The following is a 20,588-nucleotide window of genomic DNA, read 5'->3' as shown; positions in this document are numbered from 1 at the left end:
CAAGCCAGGAAACCCGAGTAAACACACGCTGACCTAACGACCGGTGCGGCGCGTGCTGGTACCGTGCAGTATCTCTCTGAAGGAGCATTTGGGAAGTTCACCTGGCCGTTGCCGATGGAAACCAGACAACAAGGTGAGTCAGTGTCGGTTAATGTTGAAAATAACGTCTGTTATTTTGCGTCCAGACGTCATTCGCTGCCGCTGCGTTACATGTTGGTTTGCTGTTGATCTGATAATGAGCTGAACTTGACTGCACACGTCACTGTTTTGACGTTGAAGGAATGTAAATCAGAGAAAACCAAATAAAATCTGTTGTGTCTTATCATAATCCTCTGAAATTACTAGAGGTGCAATTTTGGACTGAAAACCAGAGGTGGAGGAAGTACTCAGATCCTTTGGAGTAAAAGTACCAATACAGTAATGTAAAAATACTCTATTACAGGTAAAATCCTGCATGAAAAATCTCTTTAACCTTTTTCAGTAAAAGTGCATAAATATGATCAGCTTGATGTAGTTAAAGTATTGCAGTTAAAATAGTGGTTTGGTCCCTCTGAATGATATATATTATATCATATATTACATCATTAGATTATTAATACTGAAGCATCAGTGTGTAAGCAGCATGTTACTGTTGTGGCTGCTGGAGGTGGAGCTAGTTTCATCTACTTTATATACAGTTAGTTTAATTCAGTGGTTCCAAACCTAGGGTTCAAGCCCCTCTGAAGGATCACCAGATCAATCTGAGGGGTCTTGGGATGAATAATGGGAGAGGAAAGAAGAAAAAACAAAGTTCTGATGCACAAATCTGTTTTCAGTTTTTGGATTTTTTCTCTAATCTTTTATTTTTTTGTTGAAATATTGAATCATTTGAACATTTATTGAAATAAAACCATGTGAGAAGTTAAGAGGGAAAAATGGTGGAGCTGTTAACAACTCATAGACATCTGAAACGTGACCTCGCCCACTGGATTCATCTTTAACATTGTGTTGTATTTTAAAATCTTGTTATATTATCCATTGTGTCAAATCTTCATCTGAAAAGTAACTTAAGCTGTCAAATAAATGTAGTGGAATTGTAGTAGAAAGTACAGTATTTCCCTCCCTGAAATGTCACAGAGTGAAGTATAAAGTAGCATCAAATGGAAATACTTAAGTAAAGTACATGTACCTCAATATTGTACTTGAGTAAACGTACTTAGTTACTTTCCACCACTGGTGATAACTGGGTTATTGTCTTATTATTAATGATGATATTATTGTATCCTGTTGGACTGCTGCTCCCAAACTATAGCAGCAGTTTAAACTGGCAGGAATCATTTGTTGTACAAGTTTTATAGCTTGTATGCTGCTTTCTCAGCCAACTCCCTCCTACTAAATCCTTAAAGCCTTTGGACTGGTTGAAGCGAATAAAAAGATCACACATGGATCTTCAGACATACAGTGGACCATTTCAGTGCTTTAGGCTTGTGTTACTGTTTATTCAAGACAACACGGAAACTCCAGACAGTTGAGTCCTGCAGCTGGATACTGTTTCCTGGCTCAGAGGTTGTGTGTTTGTCTACAGTAGTTCTTTCCAGATGTTAAAAAAACATGAGTTTTGAGGTATTTTTTTTAGAAAAATGCCAATTTTCCATTGATCTCTGAAATCAGTTTAATCATCTTCTGATCCATCTTCTTCACTTCCTTTAAATCATGCAAAAACTAACATATGTAGCCAAATAACTCAGATATTTGGTGGATGTTTTATTCCAAGATTATATTATAAAGGAATGAGTGCATTGTTTCAAGTAAATAATTCATCATTGTAGTTCATAAAACATTCTGTACAGTCTACAATGATTGACAAATACTTTTGTCCTGTTGCCATCCAGGCGATGTGGGTTTTGTTTTACCATCTGTGGAATTAATAATGTGTGTAAAATTTGTGCTGTTTTAGGGCTGACAGTGACAGACGTTGTTGGGAATGTTTTTAATGTCTGCTCATGAATAACTTAACTTACTGATTGTCAGAGTCACACACAATCATTTTGGTACAGCTGGTAAATTCACTTTGTCTTTTTTTTTATTGAGAAAGTATTATTTGAAGGAGACGAATGAGACTGATGAAGTAGGGCAGTGGTTCTTAAATCCATGCAGTCAGTGGGATACGGGTGCTGTTTGTTTATCCAGGTAGTCAGCTGCATTCCTTTGAATTCCAGGTATAAGCGACTCCTTGTTAGATGGCTCACAGAGGTCAGCGGGGCTTTGAGTTGAAAGCTGGAGCAGTGAAAAAAGCTTCTCCTTGTATATTACTAACCTTCAGGATGATTTGCATTGATAAAAGGAATATGAACTCCTAAAACTTTATGATCCCACCATGAAGGGAATGTTCAAAATATAAGGCCCGTCTGCAACGTTCCCATGTAAAAGCAACCATGATGAATTAAAATGTGTTGGATTGATAAAAGGGTTTTATGCCATATACAACATGTACAGCAGTGTTGCTGTTTGGCCATGCTGCAGGAAACTTGGCCTCTGGTTTAGCTTCAATTGATTTTGCAGCCATATGACCATCCCCAGGCCTCTGATTTAGCGTAGCCACATGACCACCGGGCCAAATGGGAATCTTGTGACCAGAGGTATTCCACCCCGGACAAAAAGAAAGGGGGAGAGAAACAGAGAAAGGAGAAAAAAAATGAGTGTTACAATGTATATTTAGCAAATAACTGCATGTTTTCAGCCACTTGTCACCTGTGTTGATCTTCTCTAAAATTGATTCAATGTGATACAGTGTTGTACTATTGATGCTTGAAAGATGATGTTTATTTGAAATGATTGCAGTGTAATCTTGATGTTTGACTTTTACTGTCATACAGTGTGTCATCCTTCACATTCATGCTTTTACACTAGAATCACCCTGTGACTTTTCTTTCCCTGAAACACAGTCAAATGCGGAACCAGAAGAAAATGTGTACTATTGAAACAACACTGTCCTCATGCTGGTCTGCTTCCTCCTGTAGTGCTGCAGCATGGGGTAATGGCAATTCACCAGAAGCCAGAGAACGTTAGTTGCTCAATAACTCTGGATATTCTTGCTGAATTGTTTAAAAGTCACAACGGATCTCATTGTTAACTCTGTGTGGAACAGTTTTGCTCTGCAAGAATCTCGTGTATCTGGTTTAAACAGCTTCAAGAAGTTCATCTGGGTCAACAGGTCAAAAGTCAGATTTCCTGTCATTCTTCCTGTGCAAATGCAGAATCAGATAATCAACGCATCTATCTCCATGGCGAGACAGAGGGGTGGTGATGTGTGTGTGTGTGTGTTTGTGCATGTGCATATAACCAGTTTTCTTGTCTCCTCTCACCCTGCTGCCTTGTCCTGCTGCAGAGTTGTACTCTAGTGTTCTGGGTGAAGCAGTGGTGGACTGGGGCAGCATGGGTCCCGGAGAGGAATGGGTTAACTCAGCCACACACGAGGGAGAGCAGGGTAAGACTCAACTCTCCCGGTTAAGAAAAAAAAAAAAGTGAATCCACAGTGAATCACAGGGTGGAAAACTGCTGCCGGCCGCACGCAGGAGAGTGACGTTAGCGCAGGTGTGCGTTGCCTGTGACATCAGCAGTCAAAGGCAAAATACACCTGGAGTGACATCACTGGGCCAGAAGTGCAGCATGTTTTAAAGTTTCAGTTTCAGTATTATTTTAACAGCTAATAGTCAGGAGAGCAGGTGAATGTGGTCTGAGTGGGTGAACAGGGTTAGCAGAAAACCCTGTACACTTTTCAGGTCAAATTTGAGCCATTTTAACTTTTGATAGCAGTAAAAATAACCTAAATACCTTTCTGTTAACCCGAAATTTTATGACTTTTCCTAAAGTGAGCCAAAATATACAAAAACAGAAATATTTCAATTTTTTTGTGTTTGTACAGCTGATACACATTCATATTTATTAAAAAAAACTACTAAATAATACTAAATAATAAAAAAGTAGGTCAGGGTTAAGATAAAATATTAACTGTAATGTGCCTGTTAATTACAGAGCATTCATTTTCCATAAATGGTTATGACTGCTCCTGTGCCATTTTGAATGTTTTTTTTTACATTTACATGTTGGATGTGTTAAAGCTGCACTAATCAATATTTTGCTTGTAGAGACGGACCTACAGAGAATTATCACCCCACTGTGCAGTTCGCCTTTTAGCTTCTTTCAGCACATTGTTTTAGTTATATGGTCCGCAGCTTTACTGTTTTGGTTCAGTCTGACGGCTCTTATCAGCCCTGCAGCTCTGATAAACTTACTGTGCGCTACTTTCCTGGCACCGGACAGCAGAAAGTTTGTGACTAGCAGGTGAACATATTGCTGCATTTACAGACCAGACTGGAGCTAAAAGAAGAGTGAATATTAGACTTACATTCATCAGGTGGATAGAAACACTCCAAATAAAGATTTAGTGCTGCTTGAATAAACTAGCATAATGTATCTCTGAGATTTGGAAGGGTTTTTGCTCTGTCAAAATATTCATTTATTACTTTTTCTAGGAGCTGAGATTTACTTTTGAAACTAATTAACCAGCCGGCACTGTTAACAGAAACTCCCTGTCCACTGGAATCCCAATTACAGTTTCACAGGGCTCATAATCAGAGTTTGCATTTTTCATCAGTCAAACCAAAACTTCAACAAACCATTGCTTGTGAGATAAGACAAATCCAGCACCCTCTGTTTTGTCTAAGACACTGAAAATGTGTTCACATGTTACTTTACTCAGGTTTGAATCAGGGTATGTTTGTACCCGTGGGTGAGGAGGCGGTTAAGAGGAGCTCACATGGTGAAGACTTGGCTCAAACGGTCCAAAATGGAGAAAACTGGACAGAGAGAGCAGCCGTGTGTAGTGACGAATGGGGTAAAACGTCACCACCAAGGGAGGATCAGTGGGGTCGGACGTCAATGTCCCACTCTGACAACTGGGTCATGTCCAGTACTTGGGACATGCAACTGGATAGCACAGGTGACGCGGGACGTAGACTAGAGCCCGTAGAGTAGATGATTTATCAATTTGGGTCAACATTTACCACTCACCATAATTGATCCCTGGGAACCTAAAGCCACCAGCAGGTCCGTAGTCACTGCTGAGGACACTCAGGTCATCACCTTAGTAGTTTTTCTTGGAATTTTTGGGTTTTAGCAACTTGCAATAGGCGAATTAGATGCTAAAGTTTATTTTTTAAAAACTAACACATAGTGAACACACTGTTTACTGATTCCAGTATTATTAGACTCAATATTTTTAAATTTAAACCATTTATGAAAAGAATTAAAGGATTCAGTCTTTACCCACTTGTTTATTCTTGTGGAGAAGGCTTTGAGACTTTTTTACACATTTTTAAAGTTTTGGTGCCAAGTGCATTGATCGAGTTCTCAGTTGAAGTTCTGTCAAAGAGTGATCACTTGATCACAAATTTAAAATAATTGAATTACAAATTTTACCTGGACTATCTTGTGACACATCATATTTTAAAAAAGTACAGAAAGCATTTACGGTAGCATCATTCCTTGAGCTATTTATAAATAATTAATTTCCCATCTTTTCAATATATTAAAGTAATTCTAGTCTGTGATAAAAGGCTGTGAAATTAAAAACACCAAAACATCAAGACAAGAAAAAAATGATGATGGCCAGATGTGTCCATGGTCAGACTAGCATCAAGAAGTGGTTTAATGGGTCCAGTAGTTGATATTGAGACCTGAAGGTGAAAACAAATGAGACTGTTAGTGGTCCTGGTGGTTACAGGTTCTGGGTCAGCTTGTTAATTAACTATAACATTAATTAATTAATTTCAAGGATTGTGCCATATGTTAAATGTTCAACCAAAGTGAAATATTGCCTTTATATGTAGTCCTGTGTCTTGTTGTCCCACAATAAAATGTACAAATGTCAGTGAGCTCCCCCCCTAGTCTTGTAGTGAGTAGCTGTAGCACAGAAAATGACATTGTCAGTTTTCTCACGACCTGAACTTACTTTGCATCCTGCTATAAAAGTTTATCTAACCGATTTTATGCAGTGAACCATAACTTGGACCATTAATTTACAAGTTTCATCATTCTTCACATTCCAGAGAATTGGCAACGCTACAGCACTGCATCACAGCACAAATGACAGGGATTGTATTATATTTTAAATCTGACCTGAGCTCCAAAACTCTCAACCATGAGTCCTTTCAAGTGTGTTTATACCACTATATGAGTGATAAGAAAAAACTGCACATCAACTGGTATTGATAGTATAAGAAGAGGCTTTTACAGGCTTTTGTTTCCGTAATGACAAACTGTCATACATGTGACTCTCATCAAACAATTCTTATATCCGTCTTTCAAGCGATTACCAGACTCCCATAACACAGACGCAGCCTGTTCTGAATTGTGACAAAAATGCCTTTGTGTCATTTGAATTCGTCTACAGATTTTTTCTGTCTTTCAACTTTAGAAAGCACATTACTATAAAAGAAACCATCTGCAACACCCCAAATACTCATTATGAAAACAAGTATGCTAAATTTAGCACCAACATGGTCACTCAGAATTAGATTTAAAGCAATAAAGGCATTAGCAGTTTGAAAAAAACGAATATTGTGATTATTACATAACCAAAGGCGAGACTAATTTGGGTAGGGATGTTTATTGTTGTGGATGTGAAATCTCTTGTGTGCATTTTTGTGTTTTATTGCTGTTAATAATTTTCGGATTGCCTTCGTAACCAATTAATGCTACACATCTTCTGGCACTTACAGCTGTGTGAACGGGGGGAAAAGGCTGATTTCTTCATGCACTTAAACAGACATGAAAAGCTTCCATCTGAGCCACAGGGGTTTAAAAATCTGATTGTCTCGCTGCTGTGTAATGTAGGCAGAAATAGCTCTTGACTATAGAAAGGCCTGCCTTGTGCTGGTGCATGCTGGGCTTGTTTTCGGCGCTGCAAGCTGCACTTGTGTTAACTGTGTGTGTTTTTGCTGCATGTGGTCTTGTAGTCAATGGGTCAGTAAACAGTGCAGCTAGCTTTTCTCAGTCTTTACTAACTTTACTTATCTGTCTTGTAATGCTGCCACATCCAGAGAGAGGACACCTCACAGCAGGTACTGTAATCCTGTTCATTTCCAGTCTGTGTTTTTTTTTCAGATAAAACATTCTGACATGATGACCTACTTGTATTTGCATTTCTCGGTTTGTATACACGGTCGTCCTGCTGTTGCCTGGTGCTGTGTGGTACCTGTCTGCCCTGATTTGTTCTGCACAAATAGCCTGTGGGAAATCCTACAACAATACAAAGATAATCAGACTGGAACAGTTTCAGTGTGTCAATTCGTGGTCCTCTTCTTATTTTCAGTCTTTCTCCTAAGTATGAGGATTTTATTACTTGTCATCTGTCTGTCATTATTGGCTTTATTCAATCATTTTTGCAGAATTTTTCAAGCTATGAAGAAAACTTTTCCACATGTGCTCAGCCGTGACTACTCATCTCTTAAATCTGAATGCTTGTGTCTGCGTATGAAACTGCTCTATGAAGCTGTGTGATGGTTTCAATGTATAGCTGCTGCATCATTTTTATATCAGCATCATTGCTCTGCCTTATAGCAAACTTCCATTCACAGAGACACTGGAAAATATTTCCCCCCCTGCAACTAGTATTGTCTGAAGAGTATGTGTGCCCGTGCATATGGATGTGGTGATGTAATTGTGTGTTGAGATATAGAATAGATACTTTGGGCAAGTAGTATGAAAACAGGCAGAAAGCCTGAACTTTCTGGCACAATTTCTGAAAGCCACAACCTTTATTTCTTTTTTAAAGGGATTTTTTTTACATCTTGTTGGATAGATTAGTCAGTGTCTGTGATTGTCATACTCTACACGTAGCATGCAGATGTTTTATTGAAAATAGATACCGAAGCAAGGCAACATTGCATTAATTTTGACTCGAGGCTTGTAAAGTTCAAAATCCTCTAAATGTATCTGTATGTTTAACCATTAAAATCCAATTTTGCAACCTGAAGTTCAATACGCCCTCTGAAATCTGAAAGCATCTTGTTTGTTTGTGTGTGTGTGTGTGTGTTTGTGTATGTGTGTGTCTGGAGTGTCACTCCACAGAGTTAAAGCAAAATAATCCACGTTTGTTAATCCAGATTAGAGCGCCACAGGCTACAGCCACAGATTGCGTAACAGTCAGACAGACGCAATCAGGCATGGAGACAGACGCACAGACGAGAGACAGACTTGCAGATAGTAGCACACAGCCAAAATGAAAGAGAGATACATTCAAGAAAAACAGGGAGAAAAAAGTAGGAGAAACAAACAAAACAGGAGAGTTTAGTCACATTTTCTCCAGAATTACTCACAAATTTGTTCTTTATTTCTTTGAAATACATGAAAGTATTGAGACCAATAAAGATTATTACATTACATTAATTTGGCAGATAATTTTGTCCAACTTCCAAAAGTACATCCATAGGAACAACAACTTGTCAAAATTAATCAAAATGTTGACAAATTGATGAGTTTGATTCCATGATCAGATGCAGATTTTTGGAGATTCTTTCGTGCCTTGTTATAAAAGATGGATTCCAGATCATTTCAAAAAGACAAACACATCATTGAGCATATTATTGGATTTGTTGTTTTTTAGTTATTTAGTTGTTTTTTTTATTTTGCAATTGTTTCAGAAGTTGAAATAATTGTATTGTTGGTAAAAAGAAGAGAGAAGAGAAATCTGCAGATCAGAGGAAAAATACTATGTATTAACTTCTTTGTATTTGGTGAATGATGAAATGATGCTTAATTGTAGAGATGAGTGAAAACTAAACAAATCACGGGTCATGCACAAATGCATTAATGTACATTGCACCGTGTGTGTGTGTGTGTGTGTGTGTGTATTTCATACAGGTTTTCTGGACTCTCAGCCACTGAGAGAGGCTGATGAAGATCTGGTGTCAGAAGTCAACCTCAGCATCTCCATCATGACGGAGGAGGAGAGAGAGGAGATCCAGCAAGAACTGGCTAAAGTATAAATGCACACACTTACACTGTCGGTGACCGAGTGAGAGGTTTTGATATTGTGAAGCAGCTCTTTGTTTTTCTGTGTCCGTCCAGCTGGAAGAGGAGATCAGTACGTTGAGGCAGGTTTTGTCGTCCAAAGAGAAGCAACATGCAGATCTCAAACAGAAACTGGGCATCACACCTCTGAGCGAACTCAAGAACAACATCAGTAGAGGCTGGCAGGACATGCAGAGCTCCACAGCGTGAGTTAGTGTGTGCATGTGTGTGTGTGTGAGAGAGAGAAGGTCTGTATCCATGTGTGTGTTTAAAAAAACTGAAAGAGTGTGCGGCTTTAATTGAGTTAAAGAGTGAAGTGAATGCTGGAGTGTATGCGTCTGTTTGTGTGCTGTCAAAAGAGGCAGCACATGACCAAATGCCTTCTATGTTTGCTGTCAACACAGATGCCCTTTATTGAACTCACACGCACAAAGTAAACACAAGTACAAAGAGCAGGTAGTTATGATCTTAACAGCCAAAACGGCCTAAAAATCACCCCGTGTCTTTCGTAAAAATAGATATTAGAAACCTAATTACAAAGACATAATCCTCTGCTCCTGGCTGTACAGCATGTATGTGATTTGTTATCTTTGTTATGCACACTGTAACAGACATCATAAACCTGATTAAAACCACATTAAACGGCTACACAGTGCTAAAGGCTACTGCTGACCTTGCTGCTCGATTAGCCGCACATGACAAATTCCCTTCCCGATTCCGTACCGTTGACATTACAATAATAAAAACGTAGCCTTATGATGAGCTTTGATATTAAGGAAGAAGAAATGCTGATTTTAACTGTATTATCAATCATAAAATATATAAAGGGTTCCTTCAAATCCCGGTAAGACCTTTTTTCTCATTCAGTGTGCAAAGAAATAATCAAATTTCCTGATTAGACGGGCAGCTCTGAGCTCTTGAGCAAGGGGATAGTCTCCCGAGGCCTCCCTTCTTATCCAGTTACACTTCAATCCGAGGATCACTTTACACACACGGTCGCCATCCTCATCTATAATGAACCAGTGCGACCGCGAGAGTGTGAGATCTTAGAGAGACTCAGATGGCAACCCAGATGTACGATTGCTGAAAGTTCCCATTCAAATCCAGATGTAAATAAAAGCACAAATCAAATTACCTCAAATTTATATCATCCAAAAATGCATCTATATGTGTTCCTGCATGTTTATGTGCATGTATGAGTAATATATTAATGTAGGCTTTAGTCTGAGTACAGTGCATAAATGTGTGAAATTTTAAAAGCGCTTTCTCTGTTGTGTTCGTCAGGTACAAGAAGACATCAGAGACACTGACCACAGCGGGTCAGAAAACCTCGGCAGCCTTCAGCACCCTCGGCAGCACCATCACCAGGAAGTTTGGAGACATGAGGTAAAGACATTTTACAGAGTAAAACCTCTTCCAGCTCACCTGTCACCTAGATCTTAATGTCAGCTCTCATTCTGCGGTGATGGATTTTTACTTGTGCTTTCCATCTCTGTCTCTCAAGCAGAGTTTTGACTCTTGCTTTATCTAGTTCAGGGGGAGCTGAGATTATGTAAGCCCACATTAAGCTGCTTTCTTTGGAAGCCGAAGGGCTAGAGGCAAAGTCTGTCTCCCTCACTCACTTTCTTTCTCCGGTTCTGTCTCTTTTCCTCTCCGTCTCTCACTGTTGCTCCGTTCGAAATGCCGAAAGTGAACACAAAATGTGTGCGTGCCCTTGTCGGTCTGCATGAAATAAAGCATTCGTGAGTGAAGAGAAAGCTAGAGAACGTGGGCCTTTGTGACTTCTTGCTCGAGAGAGGGAGTGCATGTTGCAGAAACAGTGACCAGTATGTGCAGGAGAGAGCACGAGGGGAAGCTTTTTTTAGTTCAGGGACCAAAACCGATCGCAGGAACAGCAGCATGTCAGCAGAGTCATGTTGGTACATGTTATTACTGTGATGTTGGACACAGTAAAAATATGTTGTGCAATTTGGTGAAAATGAATCTACAATCTGCCCTGTTGACAGTGTGTGATTTGTTGATGATGAGTGTTTTTTTTTAAGACAAAGGGCTCTGTGCAGCTCTTGGTAAATCGCAAATTATTATAATTTTGGGGATATGGGTTACATAAAGGAAACAATGCATTATCTTCCATTATTTCAGCATGGTTGGTCTAGAGTTACTGTTCCCTCGGAGGTATGTTCGTGTGGTTTATGGCTCATGGTGTGTGCGTTTGTGTGTATAGGTTTGGTTTAGATGCATGTCTGTATTTTTTGCTGTGGATATGTTCTCATCACCCCAAGTCAGTAAATATATCAAATATTTTACATTTCTGTACAATTACAAATGATATTTTCCAGTGTTTGTGTGCTGCCACTGTTGCTTCTCTTCAATAATAACAACTAACTCTTTATTTCTATCTCTGCAGTGTGTGTGTGTGTGTGTGTGTGTGTGTGTGTGTGTGTGTGTGTGAGCACATAGGTAGTTTGTGTGCAAAATGCCAGTTCATCACTCATAAACTGGTTTCAACTGGTTTCAACTGGTTTCAGGTTTCCTTCAGGATTGTGTTTACATGTTTAAGTTTAGTAGAATATTTTCATTTTGTTGTGTACATGTGAGATAAAGAATATCCACATGGCATCATTCACTTGCTTTACTTCCTCCAACAGATGTGAGTTTAAAGGTTTTTGTGATTTATTTTCAAGTTTTAAAGAACAACTTCCTTGTGGTTTAATAGATTAAAAGTAGAAAAGGTAGTTTAGCTTTCATTAGTAGTTTGTATTAACAACATAAATGTTCTACTAAAGTGAAATTGCCTTAAAGATGTCGGAGCCTGAGATCACAACAGAAAGCTTGTCTCTTAAAATGTTTTCCATCTCCCTCCATGCTCCCCAAGGTCCAACTCCATAGGGTAAGAACCTGCTTGCTCCTGAGTCAGGAGTCATAGGGACTCGTAACTCGATAAGATCAGCTGATAGCACTAACTGGATGGTACAGTATGGACTTGAGAACAGTCAGCTGATTCTGGCTGAGTAAATGCCGCTGCCATGCTGGACCGCAGAACTCAATCAGGTGCTTGTCTGAGCTCAGAATCAGATCAAATTGATTCTAGTTTCTTATAAGCTAATATAAATGGTGTGAAAGAATCATGTGAGATGAACAAGGTGTCCTGACCTGTACACTCCTGACTCAATGTGGCTTTTGTCTGTTTAATGCTACTGAGTGGACAGACTGATGAAAATAATTGTGAGTTGTCACACTAGATGGTGTCATAATGTAAATGTAAACTCTACTTCTCCACCAGTAGAACAATAGACTTCCCTGAAAAGACTTCCCTGTCTCTCCATTTCATCCTGACTGACTTTGCATGTGCTTAATATTAAAAAAAAAAAAAAAAAATCATGAAAAAGATGCTAACTAACTCTGTGGGCCAACTCTGCTGCATGTCTGGCTTTGTATGTGTGTGTAACCTGTGCTAATCATTAACTCCTCTCTCACCATGCTCTCTGGGGACAGCTACTCTATCAGACACTCAATGAGCATGCCCACCATGAGGTAACCGTTCTGTGCTTTTGGGCTTGTTTGTGTGTGTCAGTGTGTGTGTGAGAGAGAGAGAGAAAAAATAATTTTCATGTAATTTTTTTCTCATGTTTGTTTAATGTCTTTTTTTTGTAATTTGTGACTGATCAGCTGAAAGGCAGATTAATTTTCTAAAAAGAGCTTTAGATCTTTATTTACCCAAAAAAAGAGAATCAATTTACAAAATTGGGACCATAAATAAGGTCAACTAAACAGAACCGAACTCAATCAGCAATAACAGACAGAACAGAACCGAACAGACCGAATATATATTGGCTGATCAAACCATTGTTGAAACAAAAGTGGTAACACAAACACAAGCAACTAAACTACAGATACAGTAACACAGGACAATTTGCCATCAGTTTACCTCCCAAAAAAGTGCAGTGTTACTTCAGTTCAGTATGTGTTGGAAACAATTTAATGTGTCGACATTTTTTTATTTCGTTAATGGCTGTGTGGTGATAAGCTCATTCTGATGATGATGAAAAAATTAAATACCTGAGATGTTATTTCATTCGTACCGAAGCACACTTAAAGTCAGTCCCATTTACTGTTGGTTTGAACTGCCGTCACTACCTCAGTTCACTAAAACACATGAAAATACATGTATAATAAATACAAGTATTGTATTAAAAAGCTGGTTCTAACTATCCTTCACAATGCAACTCATGTAAATCAGCGAGTTTATTAGTGACTTTAAGCGACTGAAACTATTTTTTTCAGAAAAGAAGTTGAGCAAATTATTCTGTACAGTTGGTCTAAATTAATAAACTATAATTTATTTATTTTTCTTTACAGAAACTCTCCCAGCTTCAAGTCTTTTGAGGAGAAAGTTGAGAGCACAGTGACCACTATCAAGGTAAACACTATGTGTCTCCTACATGCATACAAATATCAACTAGTATCATTTATCTGAAAGCATGAGGAATATATTATACAGTGTGTTTTGAAAGCATCTATTCCATTTTTTAAACCATCAAAAACTAATATTTAGGACAAAACATGTTAACCAGTTACTCCTGGTGACAGTCATATAAATTAGTAACATATAGATCATGCATTGTTATTATAATAAGCTTTGAAAGTCATAGATAGAGCCGCACACATAGAGAAACTGGCCAGGTTGCTGCTTCTGACCATGTCAGCAAAGCAGAGACAACAAAACACTGTAATCTCTGTTAATTGCTACTGTAGCTTAAACTCTGACTCCCCAGTGAGGCTGCTGGTTATTTATATTCACAGTGATGCTGCTCTGTACGGGGAGATGCTACACTGTCACACTGACACAGTCTGAACAGTAACAGTACTGACTTTCACACACTGGAAAAGCTCAAATATACATAGTAGTTAATGCTAAAACAAAAGCTGTAAAAGTAGTTCCTGAATGGATTAGATTTAGGGTTTTGATATCTATAAAAAAAAACAACCATCATAATCCTCTTATATACACCCTGCATGTGTCCGATAGTGGTAGTCTTTGTAAAAGTCTGCCACCCTGAGTCCACTCTGCAGCACAGCAGGATTCAAGAGAGAAAAATAGTTATCCAATGATGAAGTGTATCTTAAATTGATGCTTTTTTTGTTTGTTTTCTTAGACTAAGGTTGGGACTTCCGGGACCGGAGGAGGAAGCTTTGAGGAAGTCCTCTCCTCCGCAGCAAATGCCAGCTCTCAGGAGACGCCCACTAATAACTTGATGGACACAACCGAGAGACCATGTTAGAGCTGCGTCCACGGCACGAGGAAGGACTCAAACAGGAACTTTCATCGACGCAGCGCAAACCTACTCTGAATACTCTGAATGAAATATTACAGATTATTTTTGATTGGATGTCAAGTGTTATATAGGATGATTTTGCAAACAATTCCCGTGTATGTGATAAAGTCAGCAAACCACAAATTCTTACACTCGATAGAAAATTGACATTGTATCAAATTTGTTAAATATTCTGAGCAGAAGCTGAAAGTTGAAGTCGTTTAACCTCTAAAACACACTCACCTTTGATTTCCACAAGTACGTATAACGTCCAAGCACATGCAAGATCGCAGGTAGTTGATTTGTCTTGTTGAACCAATGAGACATCAGCAAAGATAAATTGTCACCTGCCCTCCGGTGGCCTCCAAACCACATTACACCACAGATGTTGATGGATGGGGTTCAGGAGGGAGCAGCAACTAAAGCCTTAGTTAAAAATCGGCTCAGTGAGGGAGAAAGAACCAAAACTGTTTCTGTCTTGTCTGTCGTCTATCTAATACTTCACTTCAGTTGGACGTTGCATTGTTTGGCTCATGCAACGTCCCTGTCAACACGAGCAAACGACAGAAATAAAAAAAGATAATTCATTTCTTCTTTATGCTATGTAAATTCAGTCTAAGTGGAAACAGACATATTGGATTTGGCAGATTTTAAACACTTAACACGCAGGACTGTGTTCACTTTTATACCAAAACAATACAAATGTACATTTTTAGATAATATTAAAAATATGTATTTGATTTAAAAAAAAATACATTTATGTTTTTCAACTAACCCCTCATGCTGTATAAAGTAAAAACCGTCCTTGTAAACTTGTACAAATTTTACACTAAGATTTAAGACTTTATTAAAGCATCTAAAAAGATCTTTACTAACTTTTCAAATGCAGCCACTCCTACTTTTAAATACATGTTTTTTTGAAAATACACCCTTGATACACACACACTCTGCTGCTGACAGTTTGGTCTGAATGCTGGATCGTACCTGGCACTTAACTCTCGGATCAAACCATGTGTATGTTTCATCTGTGTGTTCACAATATAGGACAACTTAGTTTATAGGTAGAACTGAAACACTGTATCTGTGCCATGTGCAGTGAAATATGGGCAAACACTGCATTTTTGTCTGTGTGTAGATGTAATGCTGGAGTGCAGTTTTGGGTTTTTTTTCTCATGACTGCTAAGAAGAAGGACAAGAAGTCACACAGAATCTGATTAATCACTTGGGACAATTAAGTCTGCAGCTGTACACTGTTCACTGTAGACATCTTCATTCCAGCACACGTTAGACTGGAGATTTTATTTGGCAAACTGAGATGTTTTTTAACTTTAATTCAGCAAAAAGTGGTATACTGTAGCTGTGTTTTCAGATTTGAACCTAAAAAGCTCCAGATGTAAAAGAAAGTTTTACCTGCTGAGTCACAAGGTACAAAATCTGATGCTATGTAACTGATACGCAGCATATAACGTTAATATAACAGCATCATACTGTAGCATTACTGTAATCCAATCTTTCACTGTAATGCAACCCTGAAATCCAATACATGTTCTTACTTACTTGTGCTGTGGCTAACTCTTCCTGCTGATGTTACGAAAGAGTTGGTGCCGCAAAAGATTAAAAATCTGATTATATAAAAACATCCTTTTTCACATTTGAACTACGCTCTTTCTGGCCACTGCATAACTTTGCCATCAAAGTAACTTTCTGCTTTCAATATACTGTATAATCTGTTTTCTGTTTCATTTTTCTCACATTGTCTTTCATGTGTTAAATATGTTTTTCTTTGCTGTGGTTTGAGAAGATGCCCGGATTATCTCATGTTTAATTCAGTCTGTCTATGAAGTGTATTTATTTAAATTCATGTCAACTTTCAAGTACTGAAACACGTCTTTTGAAGCAAGAAATTGTTTGTCAGGTCTCAAATAACTGAGGTTATAAATGTTCATTAACTGGAAAATTAATCACAGTACAGAATATATTTTACATTTTTACATTCTGTTAAAAAAAAAAAACCTTTTAACAAAAGCTTTTATTAAAACTCTAAAACAAAACATTCAAATAAAACAACATTGTGTTTAACTTATTCATCTGTATTCATACAGTTAATCACACAGCATTATAAATACCTGTTTTGGCTGATGTGTCAATATTAAAGATTGTTTTAAACTAAAGCCAATTTCACAAGTGACTGTTTTTACAATACAATGCTGAAAACTGACTGAACTTCAAGTCAAACTGGTACATAAACAACAACACATACAGTAACGCATGTAATGTGCAACTGAAATTCTATGCAACATATTAAAATGACCATAGTGAAAATAACTTCCACATCTGATAACTAGTTTCTCATTTGTCAGCAACACTGTGAATCCTTTGCTATGATGAATAAAAACATACAGAAGAAAAACTGTATATTACTAACATGTTTTGAATTGCATGCATCAGAAAATGCATTAACACTGTTTTGGAAGTGGAGTCACGCTGCTACAGCAGAGTCTGATGGTGCAGCGGCATCATGTAATGTAATAACTGCCAGCTTATATACATAATTACTTGTCAAAATGTAATAAAATGTCAGAAACACACAGTTCAGCCTGCTGATGTAAAGAAAATGTTGACATGATTTATAGTTTCCCTCTTAATTAAACTGTTGTTCCAACTGCACATGTAGATAAACCAACCACCATATAACTCTGAAGAATAAAAGGAATTGAATTGCTTACTGTATGTTGCTTTCAATGTTAGATAATGTTGTTTAATCAATTAAAAATAAGACTAATGCACAACAGTTGCCACTTAATGTGATAATTTCAGAACATACCTAAAAAAATATGTAGCCTTATTATATTTTCAACCCATTTATAGAGACATTTAATTCTATTTTGACATGTTATTGCATTTGTACATTACCTGGCAGTTTTTGCACTAGTAGTTGTCACAATGTTTTGATTATAGATACTGATACTGTGCTTTCCTGGACAGTATGCATTACATTAAACAGTGTAGTCAATCTGCAAAGTCCTCTGTTACAGCTGAACCAAACGCTGACATTAGACAGACACACTGAGGTAAAACAGGGAAGATAATGGGTCCAAATAGCTGCAAATGCCTCACAAATTAGAGTCATGAACTCACAAATTTTGAGGTTTTCCATGTTCTATTTCATCCCTGCACATGTGATGCGATTGTGCGTCCTTTATACACGCATTGTGTGTTTCAGTCCACTGAGGAGGTGTTTGTGTGTGTTACAGTCAAGAAGTGTGTGAAGTCGTGTGTGGCTGTGAGGATACTCCACCAGCCGCCTGCGAGTTCCCAGAATCCTTTGTTCCATCAGTCATGCGACATCCCCTCTCTTTGTTCAAAGAGCCAACAAGCTGGAGCACATCTGGGTGGTGGAAACGACCTGAGAGGACACAAAAATGACGATTAAAACCAGCACAACTGAAGGCAACGTGCCTCCAACTCCAAGTGATAATGTAACTGAATTAAGGATAAAACTGTTTCAAGACTTTTTGGTTTCGTCCAGTGAAGAAGAAGAAGAAGAAGAAGAGAAGCAGATATGAAATGAAGAAGAGGAGAAACAGTTAGAGATTGGAGGATTACCGTTGGTGGAGTCAAAGAACTCCTGCAGTCGTCCTGGCGTTCCCTCCAGCTCTTCATACTCATGAGCCTGCAGGATCATCTCCAGAAGGTCAAACTGTTTCACCAGCCGGGCCTCTGGACTGCTCTGCGTTTCATATTCCTGCAAGTTACATACAATTAAAAAGGCACACCTGGAATGCAAAGTCAAAGTGGCAGAATATATAAATATTTGTTTACATAGTTAAATCAGTTGGAATAGAAGAATTCTACAGCGCCCTTTGGCATCCGATATGCAGAACACAGACAAGACAACACAAATACATTTAAGATCAGACACAATTATACCTCCCACAGTCCATAAATCTCCTGTTTGAGTCCATCTGGCAGAAGACCTGCAAGATGTTTCATTGCTTCCTGAAGGAAAAAAAAGTAGTATAAAAGTATAAAAAAATGTAAAAAAGTAAAAAAGCAAAAAAAAAATGTTGCTATAAGTTTGTAATTAGCAGTTACGGATCACAACATCAATCTGTATTTTTAAGATATCACATAGACAAGTACATAAGTGTAGATGAAATCTGAGTGTGGCTTGCCTCTTCTCGCCGGTGTTTCTCTGCTTTGCTGATGTTGTCTGACGGAGCAATATCTCCCACAATGCACTCTGCCATGTCGTGGACCAGAGCCAGCTTAATACACCTAAAGACGAACAGTTGAACAAACAAGACCACAGAAAACCAGTGTTTGTTTTTTTTTTTTTTCAAGCATAATCAAGTTAGTGACTGACATTTGGCACCTCTGCTGTGATCACTTTGCTTTATGCTGCATTAGAATATTGTAGAAATCTGACAGGTTTTCTGCCTTTCAGAGTTAAAAGTAAATGGCTCTGTGGGGACAGTGTTTCCATTTGGAGATTGTAAGCCACTTGTAAGTGTTTGTTCCACTACATCTCCACTATAAAACACTGACAGAAGTTTCATTTTGGGGTGAACTACTCCTTTCAATCCTGAATATTTGTGTTTCTATGTGTATCTTTCCAATAAAAACGCTACATATTACAGCATCATGAACAAAGTCCAATGGAAACACGTAAACTCTTTACATAATTTACAAAATATAGTCTAATTATGTTTACATTGTAAGTTTTATTTTCACAGACAAGCCAAGTTCTGTAATAATGCCAATTTTATTACATCAGTCTTGTATCTGTTGTGTAATTACATCTTAGCTTATTTGTATTGTAGCTACAAGGTTCAGCCAAGCCTTTACAAATATATGTAGCCAAACATTAGTGATGGGAGGGAAACACTTGATGACCCCAAATGCGTCCCTTGAACACCAGATTCAGATTTCTACATGCATTCTTTCCCTCAGTAAATGATTAATGTGCAGTATATCAGCTCATGCTTATGTCTATCAGACTCTGGTAGCCTTTCTTTAATGTGAGAGGACTGTAACATTGTTTCTGCTCGGCTGCGTGAATGTCTGACCTGTCCTTGTCCACTGTGGGGTCGGTGATGGTCAGAGACATCATGGCCATGCGGTACATGTGGTCGGACACGCTCTCTGGTTTCTGCACGTTCCTGTAAACCCAGCCTGTCCGTGGGACCCTCTGCGGGAAACATCAACAACAACACACAAATTATCTTCTGGCACAAGAGAGGAAGAGAAGGGGGAAGGTCTCATTTCTAAAATTTTTGGTCCATTAAAGAGAAAATCTGCTCTAAAATATAATTTAGTTATTCCATATTTTGTCATTCCACCAGAAAACAGTCTACACACTGATGAGCAGAAAAGAATTAAATTCTGTGCATCTTTAGCAAATGAATTAATTTAGCCGTGGTGTGAGCAGCAACTATTTTGTAATCAATCAATCAGTCATTTTAATAATTTTTCAAGCAAAAAAAGCCAAACATTTGCTTGGTTCAGTTTTTCTAATGTTGCTGTTTCACCCTGCTTTATATCATCCCTACTTTTACCTGAGCTCTGTGACTTTTCAACAAGAAATATCAACAGTCACTTCAAACAGAGGCTCTGGGCCCCCTGACCTTTCGGGCCCCTGGACCTGTGACAGGTAGGCCGGTCCATGGGTGTCCTACAACCATTTTTCTGGAGGCTACAAAGCTTTAATAGGCGAGCAAAACAACTTGAGGGAAGTTAGTCTCAGCCCAAACACACCTACATGCAGGAAATCATGTTGAAGCTTATTAATTGTTTTCATTTTTCAATAGAGACAAGATCACCTGATAAGTAGCCAGAGTATGAGAAGAAGTCTTACTTTGAGCTGGCCGATAAATTTCATAAATTGCAGCATACTGCTCATGCCGGCTGTGCTCGCCATGGATGCAGCCATTACAGCCCGACGACCCGGACACAGAAAGGCGGTGTTAGCTGATGTAGTCGTCCAATGCGGCCGCTTGGCGGCGATATAAACAACTGGAGAGCGCATTCTACATTTAAATCCTCTGTCTGGTTGGTGGATTTTTTAATTTGTGGTGTTTGCGATTAAAACTACTCGACAGTATTATATCCTGGCCCTGGACACGACATGATGTTTTTAATTATGTACTTAAGTATAAAAAATAACAAAAAACAACCTGTAACGATAGATGGCGATAGCCCAATAAGCGACGACTTAAC

At 38.4% G+C, this 20,588-nt stretch overlaps 2 protein-coding genes across 11 annotated transcripts; one reads left to right on the top strand and one right to left on the bottom strand.

The window, feature by feature from the left end:
- tpd52l1 (tpd52 like 1) lies at positions 1-16,540 on the top strand. Of its 10 annotated transcripts, none has more exons than XM_044376838.1 (11): positions 1-133; positions 3,368-3,466; positions 4,742-4,981; positions 7,083-7,103; positions 8,905-9,023; positions 9,112-9,260; positions 10,339-10,440; positions 11,930-11,944; positions 12,562-12,588; positions 13,414-13,474; positions 14,211-16,540. In XM_044376838.1, the coding sequence occupies exons 1-11, from the start codon at positions 115-117 to the stop codon at positions 14,334-14,336; spliced, it is 978 nt and encodes a 325-aa protein (XP_044232773.1). In that variant the 5' UTR covers positions 1-114; the 3' UTR covers positions 14,337-16,540. The 10 variants fall into 10 exon arrangements, with proteins under 10 accessions (XP_044232773.1, XP_044232772.1, XP_044232777.1 ...); XM_044376837.1 differs by having other exon boundaries at positions 12,550-12,588; XM_044376842.1 differs by lacking the exon at positions 4,742-4,981 and having other exon boundaries at positions 12,550-12,588.
- On the bottom strand, positions 16,383-20,497 carry hddc2 (HD domain containing 2). Its single transcript, XM_044376847.1, has 6 exons — positions 20,227-20,497; positions 19,439-19,560; positions 18,545-18,647; positions 18,300-18,368; positions 17,976-18,114; positions 16,383-17,775 (listed from the first exon to the last, which is right to left on the bottom strand). The coding sequence occupies exons 1-6, from the start codon at positions 20,395-20,397 to the stop codon at positions 17,624-17,626; spliced, it is 756 nt and encodes a 251-aa protein (XP_044232782.1). The 5' UTR covers positions 20,398-20,497; the 3' UTR covers positions 16,383-17,623.
- Positions 20,498-20,588: the final 91 nt, after the last annotated feature.

This window comes from Thunnus albacares, chromosome 16, assembly GCF_914725855.1.
Source record: "Thunnus albacares chromosome 16, fThuAlb1.1, whole genome shotgun sequence".
In the NCBI taxonomy this organism is placed as follows: Eukaryota; Metazoa; Chordata; class Actinopteri; order Scombriformes; family Scombridae; genus Thunnus; species Thunnus albacares.
The sequence above is the reverse complement of the archived record's forward strand: the minus strand, read 5'-3'. Positions and strand labels throughout refer to the sequence as shown.